Here is a 13,632-nt window from a genome sequence, read left to right as displayed (position 1 = left end):
AAAAGATTTTATGTATTTATTTCTAAAGAGAGGTGAAGGGAAGGAGAAAGAGAGGGAGAGAAACAGCGATGTGTGGTTGCCTCTCATACACCCCCAACTGGGGACACTGCCCGCGACCCAGGCGTGTAGCCTGACAACTGAAATGATGACCCTTTTGTTTGCAGGCAGGCTCTCAATCCACTGAGCCACACCAGCCAGAGCATCAGTTGCATTTTTACATGCCAATAATGAACTAAGAAAAGAAAGTTAAGAAAACAATCTCATTCACAATTGTTACAAAAAGAATGAAATATCCAGGAATAAACCTAACCAAAGATATAAAACACCTGTACTCAGAAAATTATAAGACATTGAAGAAAAAAGAAGAAGATACAAATAAATGGAAGCAATACTGTGACCATGGATAGGAAGGAGTAACATCATTAAAATGTTCATACTACCCAAAGTAATCTAGATTCAACACAATTCCTATCAAGATTCCAATGACATATTTCACAGAACTAGAACAAATATTTCAAAGATTAGTGCAGAACCACAGAAGGCCCCCCACACAAACAGTGAGCCTGAAAAAGAAGAACAAAGTTGGAGGAATCACACTGCCTAATATCAAACTATACTATAATCCCATAGTAATCAAAACAGCATGGTACTGGCATGAAAACAGACCCAAAGATCAATGGAACAGAATAGAGAACCCAGAAATAAACCCATACCTTTATAGTCAATTAATATTCAACAGAGGAGGCAAGCAACATACAATGGGCTAAAGGTAGTTTATTCAATAATGATTTGGGAAAATTGTCAGATACATGAAGAAAAATGAAACTAGACCACCTCCTTATACCACACACAAGAATAAGTTCGAAGTGGATCAAAGATTTAAGAGTTAGACCTGAAACCATAAAAATCCTTAAAGAAAACATAGGCAGCAAAATCTTGGACATTGTTTGTAGCAATATTTTATCATATATATCTCCCCAGGCAAGAAAAACAAAAGACTAAATAAATAAATGGGACTATATCAAACAAAAAATACTTTGCACAGCAAAGGAAATCATTAACAAAATAAAAAGAAACCCACAGAATGGGAGGACATATTTGCTGATACATCTAATAAGGGGCTAATATACAAAATCTATAAAGAACTTACAAAACTCAACACCAAAAAAACAAACAACACAATTTAAAAAATGGGCAAAGGACCTGAATAGACACTTCTCCAAGAGGACATACAGATGGCCAATAGACTTAGGAAAAGATGCTCAACATCAACAATCATCAGAGAAATGCAAATTAAAACCACAATGAAATACCATCTCACACCTGTCAGAATGGTTATCATCAATAAATCAACAAATAATAGGTACTGGTGAGGACGTGGAGAAAAGGGAAGCCTTTTGCACTGTTGATGGGAATCCAGACTGGTGCAGTCACTGGGGAAAGCAAAATGGAGGAAAATTTTAAAATGAATTTTCCCTTGGACCCAGTGATTCCCCTTCTAGGAATACATCTGAAGAAACACTACTTTGAAGAAACATAAGCATCCCTATATTCATTAAAGCATTATTTACAATCACCAAGATATGGAAACAGCCTAAGTACCCATCAGTGGATAAAAAAAAACTATGGAATATTTACACAATGGAATACAACTTGGCTGTAGAAAAGAAGAAAATTTTACTCTTTGCAACACTGTGGGTGAACCTGGAGAACACTGTGCTAAGTGAAACAAGACGATCAGAGAAAGAGAAATACCATATGATTTTACTCATATGTAGAATCTAATGAACAAACTGAACTAACAAGGAAAATGGGGAGAAACTCATAGATGGAGAACAGGATGACAGCTAGTTGGGGAGAGGGGGGAGAGGAGAGGAAATGGAGGGTTAGAGCAAAATGAAAAAATGACTCATGGACATAGACAACAGTGTGGTAATTGCTGGGGGAGGGGTGTATAAGGGGACTAAATAGTCATAGAAAAATACAATAAAGATCAAATTAAAAAAACAAAATGAGGATTTTTTTCTGGGACATTACAATTTCTGATTTTATTTGTCTTGCTCACATTTTTGTTTAAACACAAAATTACACAGTATTGGGGTGGGGTACAAAAAACCCATCTATCTAGGTATTATACACTTCCAGCAAATGTGTGAATGGTGATCACTTGTGTAGGACTGTGTTTCACATCCAGAATAGGCCCGGGATAGCTGGCAGGCAGTCATGGGTGTTGATGGATGGGTGTTCAGAGTGCAGCCTGATTGTGGTTTCTTAAATGTGCCACCTTCTGGGGGTGAGAAGGGCTATTTAATGAAATGAAATACTACTCTGTCACAACTTCCTTACTCACAATTCAATCATGGGAAATTCTTCCCCAGTGCTGTCACTGAAATCATTACATTCAGAATTAAACATGCTATAATGGATCAGGCGACAATACCCTGAGGTACTATTGACATGTCAAGTCTCACATTAATAATCACCTTTTCCATACAGTGAATATGAAAAGGCCTGCAAATCTGTTTTTTTTTTCTCCCTTTGGATTGAATGTAATTGCTGCCTGCTCCTGGATTCTCCCCTATACGCTGGTCTGGTGCCAACATGGCCTGACCTGTCATCAGCACCGCACACCCTTATCCCTTCAGTTACTGACACCACCTTAGAAACCTTCCCAGATCAAATAAATCTCTTGGAGTCCTGAGACCCTCTTGCAGTCTCCTGTCTACCAGGTCTTCTTTCTCACCACCCGTCATTAAGCTCTTGGATTCATACTTCTTTCTTACACATCTGCCATCCACCACAGTGTATCTCCTCACTCTCCTTTTGACTCATACCCTTTGGATTGTCCCCCTTTCTTCTTCTCTTGGACTCCTTCATATTTGCAATCCTCCAGCTCTATCCCCTTACCTCTGTGGAGGTAGCATGATGCAGGGGAAGGAGAATGGTCTTCACAGCACAGAGAGCTTGGTCCAAGCCTTGTCTCCTCTCTGCCTGGCTAGCTACACGATGTCCTGCAGGTAACAACCTCCTGGAGCTTCAATTTCTGATCTGTGAAAAATCCCTCAAAGGGCTGTTGTAAGGACCCCAGGATACAAACCTTTATTCCTGTCATTTTACTTCCATCTCTATGTGAGAGGCCTTGACAACTGATACAGCAATAAAATTGAATATTTTAGCTACATACGGTGAAAGCAATAAAAAATTACAACTAACTTGCTATGTCTTCAACACGCTCTGAAACTGTGAGGAGTTTAGCTGACATGCTAAGGAAACTAAATGTTGACCTAATAGTAGCACAGATGTTTGCTGTTGNAAAATCCCTCAAAGGGCTGTTGTAAGGACCCCAGGATACAAACCTTTATTCCTGTCATTTTACTTCCATCTCTATGTGAGAGGCCTTGACAACTGATACAGCAATAAAATTGAATATTTTAGCTACGTACGGTGAAAGCAATAAAAAATTACAACTAACTTGCTATGTCTTCAACACACTCTGAAACTGTGAGGAGTTTAGCTGACATGCTAAGGAAACTAAATGTTGACCTAATAGTAGCACAGATGTTTGCTGTTGGTTTAATACCAAATTTTTCTTTGAAAGGAGAAAGTAGGTAATGGTATTTTCTTCTTAGGCCTGAGTCTTAGATTCTGTGTCAATGATAAATTACCCCTTAAGTAACTAAAGTGTAAAATTCTCCAAGACAAAGTTAGCAAAGTTTTATTGTAAGGGCCAGATACTAAAGATTTTAGGCATTGCAGGCCATATGGTCTCTGTCATAGCTACCCAACTCTGCTGCTGTAGCACAATAATACACAAATAAATGAGTTGGACCGTATTCCAATAACACTTTACACAAAGTGGCAAGCTACATGTACTCCCTGGACAATAATTGGCCAACTCCTGCTCTGGAGCATAAATAAAATTACAATGGCCATTCAGAAAATCAGAAATTATCAGTGAGGTACAGGTTTCAGATGATTCTTCCTTGATAATTCTGGAATTATTAGGGCTTTCTCATTTAATAAGGAACACCAGAGAGTGCGTGCGTGTGTGTGTGTGTGTGTGTGTGTGTGTGTGTGTGCATGAGGGTGGCCTGTGTAAGTTCTTCTGACAGAAATATTAGTCAGCTCAAGACTTTGGAATCTGGAATAAACTGACCTTTGAAAGTAAGTCGACTTGAGTTCTATAGGTTCATTGCCTGAACCCATCCTGGCTTCCCACTTCTGGAGCAGAAAAGTCAGAAAGCCAGGGAAAATGGAGGAATAATAATAATAACTATACCACTTATTAAGGTGCCCTTCTCATTACAACTACAACCCCTATTACTCCCATTTTAGGGAATAAATGAAGGTTTCACAGAGAGAGTCTGAGTGCTTTGCCCACACCTACACAGTAAAGGTCGGAGGCAGCTCTCCCTGTGGCCATGAAAGCTCCCTGCCCCGGGACACCCACCTCTCTTCAGATTCAGAACCAGTGAGGTTAAAATGGCCTCTTCTTCCTTCTAATTTTCCCAGTAGCTGTTTCAAACACAAACAGTAAGTATCTCCTGAGTCAGCCCATACTGTGTGCCAGGCATGAAGCTTCTATTATATTATATTATAATATAATATAATAATAATTATATTATTTTTATATAATTGTTATAAATAATTATAAACTTTATTTTCTTTCCATTTCCAGAACTAAACTGCCAAGAGACAAGAAAAGGAAAGCTTAGACAATTAAGAAAACTTCTCAAAGAAGCATCAATAGTTAATTGTGGAGTCTTAACTTGAACATAGTTCTTACCAGCTACAGAGTATTTTCTACACATATAACTTCTACAAAGCTTAATGGTTAAACTCTCAGGCTCTCAGGCCAGACTGGATTCAGATATGAGCTCCACTACTTACTAGTGGCTCACGTTGAGCCCCATGTAGTTCCAGGAACACCACCTGGACACTAGCACCTTGGCAGAAAATAAGATTTATGATAATGTTCTTCTGAGTGATGATTAACTGATATCCCTAATACATAGCAAAGCACTGGGGTTCTAATCCTTCTCCCTGTCTGGCACTGTGTAAATAACCCTGTGTCTTAGTTTCCTAATTTGTCAAATTAGAATGATGATCATGATTCCCCTCCCCCAGTTTGTTACAAGTAATAAAGCCGTGATGGGCACATAATAAACAGTGTAGGCATTGGCTTTTTCTGTAGACTATAAGCTCTATGACCACAGGAATCTGTCTCATTCACTGTTGTATCCCTAGTACTTGAAATAACTCCTAGCATATTTATTGCATAAGTAAAAAACATTCAAACAAACAAGAGTGTTTAAATTAGGTTGTGTCTGGGCTCAAAGGCAATTCTTTTTGTATACTGTGAATTTTATAGGTCAAATTTAATGAGCCTTTGAATTCGTAACTTGTAATAATGGAAACTAGTAAGTGTCTTTATTATTTCAGTGCTCCCACCAAAAATGGATGTTAGTGCAAAGGTGATGCTGAGGTTCATGGGACATAGCACATGGTTTCAGAAGCACCCTCCTACTTCTTTGCTAGTCCCAAAGGAACATTCTTGTGTAATTCATTTCAAAGTTCCTTTCATCCTTTGGGGTGGGTGGAGGTGGAAGGGGGTATTAGGGGAATAAATGGTAATGGAAAAAATACAGTAAAAAAGTAACTATTTAAAAATTATTTTAAAAATAATAAAATCCCTTTCATCCATTTTTCTTCAAAAATCATAAGTCTGTCATTATTGCATAGATTTTATCTCTGAAAGTTTATTTTTACCAAACTTGTGTTGTGTTTAATACCATGTATTTTAAATCCAAGCCAGTATTTAGTGACAACAGCTACTGCAATAAATGAATTATGGTTCTCTTTAGCTAGCAAGATTGATTGCCTTTGATGTCTACACTTCAGCAGTGATGGGGGCTGTAGAGGGCAACAATGCCTCCAGAGGAAAGTCGGCCTCACTCCCAGATGATCATGCACAAAGAGGAGCGTACATGGGAAATACTGGGATGAGGGTGCATTTGGAACAAGCAGCTTTTTAAAGTGGAATTTCATGCAGGCTTCTCAGAAGCTGAGCCCCATGTAGTCACAAGAACAACATCTATACACTGTTGCACCTTGGCAGGAAGCCAGTTTTAAAGCCTTGTCAGATTTATAACATTCATTCTGAATGTTTAGTAACTGATACCTTTAACACATAGCAAAGCCCTGGAGTTCTAATCTTTCTCTCTGTCTTGCACTGTGTAAATTATTTTCATTAAGATTAAGCCTCTCACAGCAGTAACTTATGAAACCACCTCCTCAGAATTCTCTATCTCCAACTAAAGACCTACCAAACAATATTTTAAAGACCTCAGTAATTGCATATGCTAAAACAAAGCATCATTTTTATTTGTTTTATTTTAGTATCCTCTGTGTTTTATATAAAACAATTGAAGTGACTAAGTTTTACTCTTGAAGTTTCTTCTATTTACAATCAAAATAATGTGCAGACTTAGTCTGATATGTATTTTTTCAAGTGAAGAAGAATTATATATTGAATATATTTTGGAAATGTGTGAAATGGAAAGATTTGCTTCAGTTTAAGTTATTGATACTCTTGATTATCTTATAAACCAGACTGTAGACTAAACTTTAAACGAGTTAAAGAATGCTATGAGGTTGACTTTCTATATACAGTGAAGACTTTGATTTTTCAGGAACACATTGGTAAAACAGAGTTATGAGGTTAACATATGAAATAAGAATTTGGTCCAAAATGGCAGTAATAAAGAGAAATAAGATCTACCCTGATATAGCTTATGTGTAAAGAATGATGAGCCTGGAAAAATTGTATAGCATATAATGATGTTTTAATCTGCCATTGAATTAACAGCTAAATATTTGTTATGCATAAGAAATTATATACAAAGCATCATTACAGATGAAGAAAAAGAGAAGTGAAGAGGGATTTGTAAAGGTCAAGTTATTTGCCAGAGATTGCAAGGCCAGGGAAATAGAAAAGCCAAAATTCAAACTTAGATAATTTACTTCTGAAGACTGCATTCTTGCCTATGACATATGCCTAAATCATTAAGATTAGCAACACATGTTTTTGTTGAGTATGAAAATAGTTATATATGACAACCTATAAATATAATCCTATTACAGGTAATGTAACAAATAATAAAATTATATCTGGAATAATAAAAATTGCCTTATGTCCTTAAAAAAGCAATTCTAACTTTTTTAGAAGGCAGGATTTCAGAAAATAATAACTGCACCATACACCATAAATTCCGTTTTTGTTTTTGCATTCCAGATTAGTATTCATTTGTCTTATTTGAACTCACTGTCTAACCAACCAATAAAAATTCCTATAAATATTGTTATGTTTTTTAGCTAGATATGACAAATCTGAGCCTCAAAAAGGATAAGAAAATGGACTAGCATCATGTAGATAGTTGGTAGCAGAAATGAAATTCAACCCAATTCTTATGACTTCAAGTCTAACAAATTATTTTCCACCTCCAGCTATAAGATGACAGAGTGGGAACAAAACCGGTTTGTGAAATCTACTCCAAACTGTGCTGTCTTCTCATAGGGCGCTACCCTCAAAAGAACAAAGGAACCTACATCCCAGTTCCTGTCGTCTCGGAGCTGCAAAGTGGCAAGTGGGGTGCCAAAATCATCATGAGAGAGGACAGGTCTGTCCGGCTGTCCATCCAGTCTTCTCCGGAGTGCATCGTGGGGAAATTCCGAATGTACGTTGCTGTCTGGACCCCCTATGGGATAATCCGCACCAGCCGGAACACGGAAACGGACACATACATTCTCTTCAACCCTTGGTGTGAAGGTAAAGTGCAGGCCTTTATTTATCTCATAAAAAATAGCTTGTATATTTACAATGCTTCTTTTTTTAGAGTTATAGCAGAATTACTCTAGAAGACAAGTTCCTTTTCTACATACACTTTTCCCCCAAGATTAAAAGACAGAAAAAGATGAGAAACCTGTCCTTAATGTATATGAGGACAAAACCGTTATGTATGTATGTGTATATATGTGTACATATATCATTAATGCCTTTATACGTGTATTCCAGGAAATGATTAAAGATTGCCTAAAGTAGCACAATTAGTTAATCATCAAATCATATGTTGATGGCACCACTCTGTGTTTGCAATTACTCTGTGAACAAAATAGGTTTATTAAACTCAACTTTCAAAAATATTAAGACCTATAATCTGGCTTCAGAAAAATACAATAAAGTTGTATTTTTGTCCATAGTGGAACTAAATTCTCCATATCTCTAATTCAAGAACAGGAAGCCTTAATGTCTAAAGAATGCCATAAATTTGTTTACATGCATTGTGGATGTCAAGTTCATAAACTGTAACTCTGGATGTGCAAGCATGTAACTTTATTTGTTTTTATTTACTTTTATTTCTTGACAGATTTAAAAAATTGTTGTTCAAATACAGTTTTCTGCCTTTACCCCCATCCCATCTCACCCCTCCTCAGCCCTCCCCACCTCCTTCCCATTTCCACCCTTCTTGTTTTGTCCATTGTCCTTTATACTTGTTCCTGCAAATCCTTCCCCTTTTCCCCTGAAATTAAGCTCCCCTTTCACCTCTGGCCATTCTCAACTTGTTCTCAATTTCAGTGTCTTTGGTTATATTTTGCTTGTTTGTTTGTTTTGTGGATTAGGTTCCTGTTAAAAGTGAGATTATATGGTATTTGTCTTTTACCACCTGGCTTATTTCACTTAGCATAATGCTTTCCAGTTCTATCCATGCTGTTGCAAAGGGTAGGGGGTTAGGCAGGGGACTTCTCACATATTACTCCACGTGTTTTATTCTCTAAAATCTTCCAAAGTGAGCCAATACTATTGCTAATTTTGAATGGCCCTTGTTTGTGAGACTGCATTTGAATCAAGGTTGATCTATCTGGACATAGACAATAAATGAACAATGGTTTCTATGCCTATGTAACATTAACCTGTATTTTACTGATTTTTTCTTTGAATTATCTATTCCACTAGTGTTGGCAGATGGCACTGAGCTAAATCTATACTCCCCACCCACCACCCCTACTATCTTGTGCCCAGTAATTTTATCTATGTGACAGATATTCACAGTTGCTGATAACATGTTAACTGAGCCACCTGCAGTTCAAAGGTGCACTCCTGTTTATGGTAATCTTGTCAACCAGATAAAAGGCATTCTGCAGCTGAGTGAATGGGATGTTATTTACAGGGATGGAAAAGACTGAAGGGAGTAAAGTTAGCATAGAGGCAAAGTAAGATTTTGAAAATGTTAAATTAGAGATAATTTTAAATATAAAGCAGAAATGACAGCTAAGTCATTTCTGATGATCATTTCTGATCTGTGAGTATAGTGATAAAATTTAGAGATCATATTTGGGAATTATCTGCACCCAGGGAAAAATGTAGATAAGGAAGGAAAGAAGATGTAGTATCAAATCCTAAATAATACCAATAATTTAAGATTCTGATACAGAAGGTATCAGCAAGGGAGACTGAGATGGAGGAGTACACAGGAAGTGACCTACTATAAGAAAATTAATTTTTAAAATTCATACTTATCAAATAAGTAAGTCATAAATTTGTTATGGACTGTCTTTGTATTGCAAAAAGAAAATCACAATATTTTCTTTCACAAAATCACTAAGATACTTAAATAATGATATAATTTACCCAAGTTTGGTTGGTTTGCAGTTTTCTGGATGACATCATCTCTGTAAAGTTAACATCTGTGTGAGATACATGTCTATGTAATTTCAACATATGTGGCCACTCTTCTCAAGGTAGAAAGAGTTACTTCTGTTGTCTGGCATATTAACTTTATAGGAGAACTATTCAGGAGGTTGCTAGTCTAATAACCTTAGGCTACCTGCTAGGAACCGTCCTGCCTGGTTTCAGAAACTATAACCCCTCATGGTGAAAGCTGAGTAAAAAGACCTCGAGACCTTAAGCCACTAAGGAGACAAAGCTTATCTTCCTGGTAGGAGAGCCACCTCTGCCCCCTTTCCTTCAGTTGTATCCATGGTGAGCAGCTTCTGGTTACCTCTGTTCAGAAAGAGTCACCTAGGTGGCCCCAGCATTAGATGCCATATTTCACAAAGGGAAGAGAGGGACCCCCCCCCAGGTATCACCAATTAGATGAAGTTGATAATAAAACCAAAGAGGTCAGTTTGAAAGCTGTGGTGCAGGACAACAGTGGTGATGGACTAGACTGTGGTCTAGTCTAGGAAATGGAAGAAGAAGAGGAAATGGATCAGAAATCTGATTTGGATTTAGGATAGCAACTGCACAGGGATTAGCAGAGGAGGTGAAGAAGAGGATGGAGTCAAGAATTACTCTATGTATCTTCTTTAACCGACTGAGTTGCCATTTTCAGAGCTGGGAAGACCAAGGGAAAGTGGAGGGTAAGATCTAGGGGTGAAGCTAGGAGTTACATCTAGAAATATTAATTTGGTAACATCTGTGAGACATCCAAGTGAAAATACCAAGTAAGCTTCTGCATAAGGAAATCAAAGGAGATGGCTGAGCTAGAGATATAAACATGAGTACCACCAGGAGCTGGTAGAGATGTTTAAAGAAAGAACAAAAATGGACTTAGTGCCATCAACATTAACAGTGTAGGGACTTCTGGCCAAGATGGAATCATAGGTAGACACACTGCCTCCTCGCACAACCAAAATAAGGACAACAACAATTTAGAAGCAAAACACAACTAATGCTGACACAAAATTGAACTGTATGGAAGTCTGATAACCAAGGAGTTAAAATAGATACATTCTGCCCTGGTCGGTGTAGCTCAGTGGATTGAGCACTGGCCTGTGAAGCAAAGGGTTGCTGGTTTGATTCCCAGTCAGGGCACATGCCTGAGTTGCAGGCCAGGTCCCCAGTAAGACACATGAGAGGCAACCACACATTGATGTTTCTCTCCCACTCTTTCTCCTTCCCTTACCCGCTCTCTAAATAAATAAATAAAAATATAAAAAATTAAAGTAGACACATTTATCCAGACTGGTAGGAGGAGCAGAGTCAGGAGGCCAGGCAGAGGGAGGGTTGCAGCAAAGTGGTGGCTGGCAGACCCTGGGCATGCACGGCAGCAGCTGGTGGACCTTGGGCACACAGGCAGTGGCTGGCAGACCCCAGGAGTGCAAGACGACACCAGGCAGACCCAGCGAGGTGGCAGATTTTGGAGGGGCATGGCGCAAAGGCAGCTGGTAAACTAGGCAGTCACACATTCATGCACAGATAAACCAGGCAAAACTGGGGATTGAGACAGACTACACAGCCCAGGGTCCCAGTGCAGGGAAATAAAGCCTCAAATACCAATTGAAAACACCTGCGGTGTTTGAGGTGCCAGGAGAAACTCCCAGCCTCACAGGAGAGTTAGTTGGAGAAACCCACAGGGTCCTAGAATGTACACAAACCCACCCACCTGGAAATCAGCACCAGAAGGACCTAATTTGCTTGGGGCAAGCAGGGGAAAGAGACTGAAATCTGGCAGAGAGCAGAGAAATCCCCTCTCGGACCCCTGCCCTACACACAGTGTCACAGCCCAGCCTTTGGGTTGCCCTGCCCTGGTGAACACCTAAGGCTCCAACCGTCACTATGTAACAGGTGCACCAAGACCAAAAAAAATGGCCCAAACTAAAGGACAGATCAAAGCTCCAGAAAAAATATACAACTAAGCGATGAAGAGATAGCCAACCTATCAGATGCACAGTTCAAAACACTGCTAATCAGGATGCTCACAGAATTGGTTGAATTTGCTTGCAAATTAGATGAAAAAAATGAAGGCTACGCTAAGTGAAATAAAGGAAAATGCACAGGGAAGCAACAGTGATGGGAAGAAAACTGGGACACAAATCAGTGGAGTGAATCAGAAGGAAGAAAGAAACATCCAATCAGAAAAGAATGAAGAAAAAAGAATTTTAAAAAAATGAGGAGAGACTTAGGAACCTCCAGGACATCTTTAAGTGTTCCAACATCTAAATTATAGGGATACCAGAAAGACAAAAGGAAAAGCAAAAAGTGAAAAAGTTATTTGAACAAATAATAAAGGAGAACTTCCCCAATCTGCCAAAGGAAATAGACTTCCAGGAAGTCCAGAAAGCTCAGAGTCCCAAAGAAGTTGGACCCAAGGAAAAACACACCAAGGCACATCATAATTACATTAGCCAAGATTAGAGATAAGGATAGAATCTTAAAAGCAGCAAGACAAAATGAGAGAGTTACCTACAAAGGAGTTCTCATCAGACTGTCAGCTGATTTCTCAAAAGAGACCTCACAGGCAAGAAGGGGCTGGAAAGAAGTATTCCAAGTCATGAAAGGCAAGGACCTACATCCAAGATTGCTCTATCCAGCAAAGCTTTCATTTAGAATGGAAGGGCAGATAGAGTGCTCCTCAGATAAGGTCAAGTTAAAGGAGTTCATCATCATCATAAGCCCTTATTATATGAAATGTTAAAGGGACTTATCTAGGAAAAAGAAGATAAAAATATATACAGTAAAATAACAGCAAACACAATAATTAACAACCACACCTAAACCAAAAACAAAAACAAACTAAGCAAACAATCAGAACAGGAACAGAACCATAGAAATGGAGATCACATGGAGGGTTATCAACAGGGGAATGGAAAGGGAAAAGAGGGAGAAAAGGTACAGAGAATAAGTAGCACAGATGGTAGGTAGAAAATAGACAAGGGGGGGCAAGAATAGTATGGGAAATGTAGAAGCTAAAGAATTTATAAGTATGACACATGGACATGAACTAAAGGGGGATAATATGGTTGGGAGGGGGTGTGCAGGGTGGAGGGGAAGAATGGGACAACTATAATAGAATAATCAATAAAAATATATTTTAAATATAAATTAAACAATAACAGTGTAGACAAAGGAGAAGAATCTAAGCTGAGAAGGAGTAGCCAGTGGCTGAAAGGCATTCAGAAGAGTGTGCTGTCACAGAGCCAGATGTATCGGTGGATTCAAGAAGGCAGCCATTAGCTCTGTTAGCAATGCTGCTGATGAGTTGAATGATAGTGAAACACAGTATCACACATTTTGGAAATACAGAAATAAAAGTTTTGCTTTTCTAGAGAAAGAAGTCAGAGAGGTGGGCATGGAGTATACGTAAGGTGAAGAAATGGACATAGTAGATATTGCCATTTCCTTCAGGGAGACTTTCTGTGAAATGTAGATGGTGATATAAACATCAAAAGAGAGTTTTTTTAAGACATGAGAGAGTAGGCATAATTTTATTGTAATGGAGAGAAACCAGCAAAAAAGGGTTAATGCCGCTTTTAAAGCACTAGATTTAAGTGTTTAAAATCTTCAGCTGCACATTGGGACCCCCTGGAGAGCTTTAGAAACTACTGATCCTTCAGTCTCCCCACTCAGACCTTTGAGGTGATTTGTCTCAAGTGCAGCATGGACTCTAGGGTACTCAAAAAGCTCTACAAGTCATTCTTGGAGCTGAGGTTCAGAAGCGCTGACTTCTACAGTGAAATCCTTGAGTGGGTGGGACCCAGGAAACAGATGTCTGAAGGACTTCACAGTTGGCACTCCCCATCCTCCACTGTAACAGGAAAAAAGCAGGAGATGGGAGAAACCACAGGTTTTTT

At 38.6% G+C, this 13,632-nt stretch overlaps 1 protein-coding gene across 1 annotated transcript in view; it reads left to right on the top strand.

Moving 5' to 3' along the window:
• F13A1 (coagulation factor XIII A chain) overlaps positions 1-13,632 on the top strand; it is a 190,223-nt gene that overhangs the window by 48,363 nt on the left and 128,228 nt on the right. Inside the window, exon 4 of the mRNA XM_037045364.1 lies at positions 7,577-7,828. Within this exon, the coding sequence (XP_036901259.1) occupies positions 7,577-7,828 (252 nt within the window). The remainder of the gene's footprint in view (positions 1-7,576; positions 7,829-13,632) is intronic.

The sequence above is a fragment of the Sturnira hondurensis genome, unplaced genomic scaffold (assembly GCF_014824575.4).
Source record: "Sturnira hondurensis isolate 20B ecotype Veracruz unplaced genomic scaffold, ASM1482457v3 Scaffold0004271, whole genome shotgun sequence".
NCBI lineage: Eukaryota > Metazoa > Chordata > Mammalia > Chiroptera > Phyllostomidae > Sturnira > Sturnira hondurensis.
The sequence above is the reverse complement of the archived record's forward strand: the minus strand, read 5'-3'. Positions and strand labels throughout refer to the sequence as shown.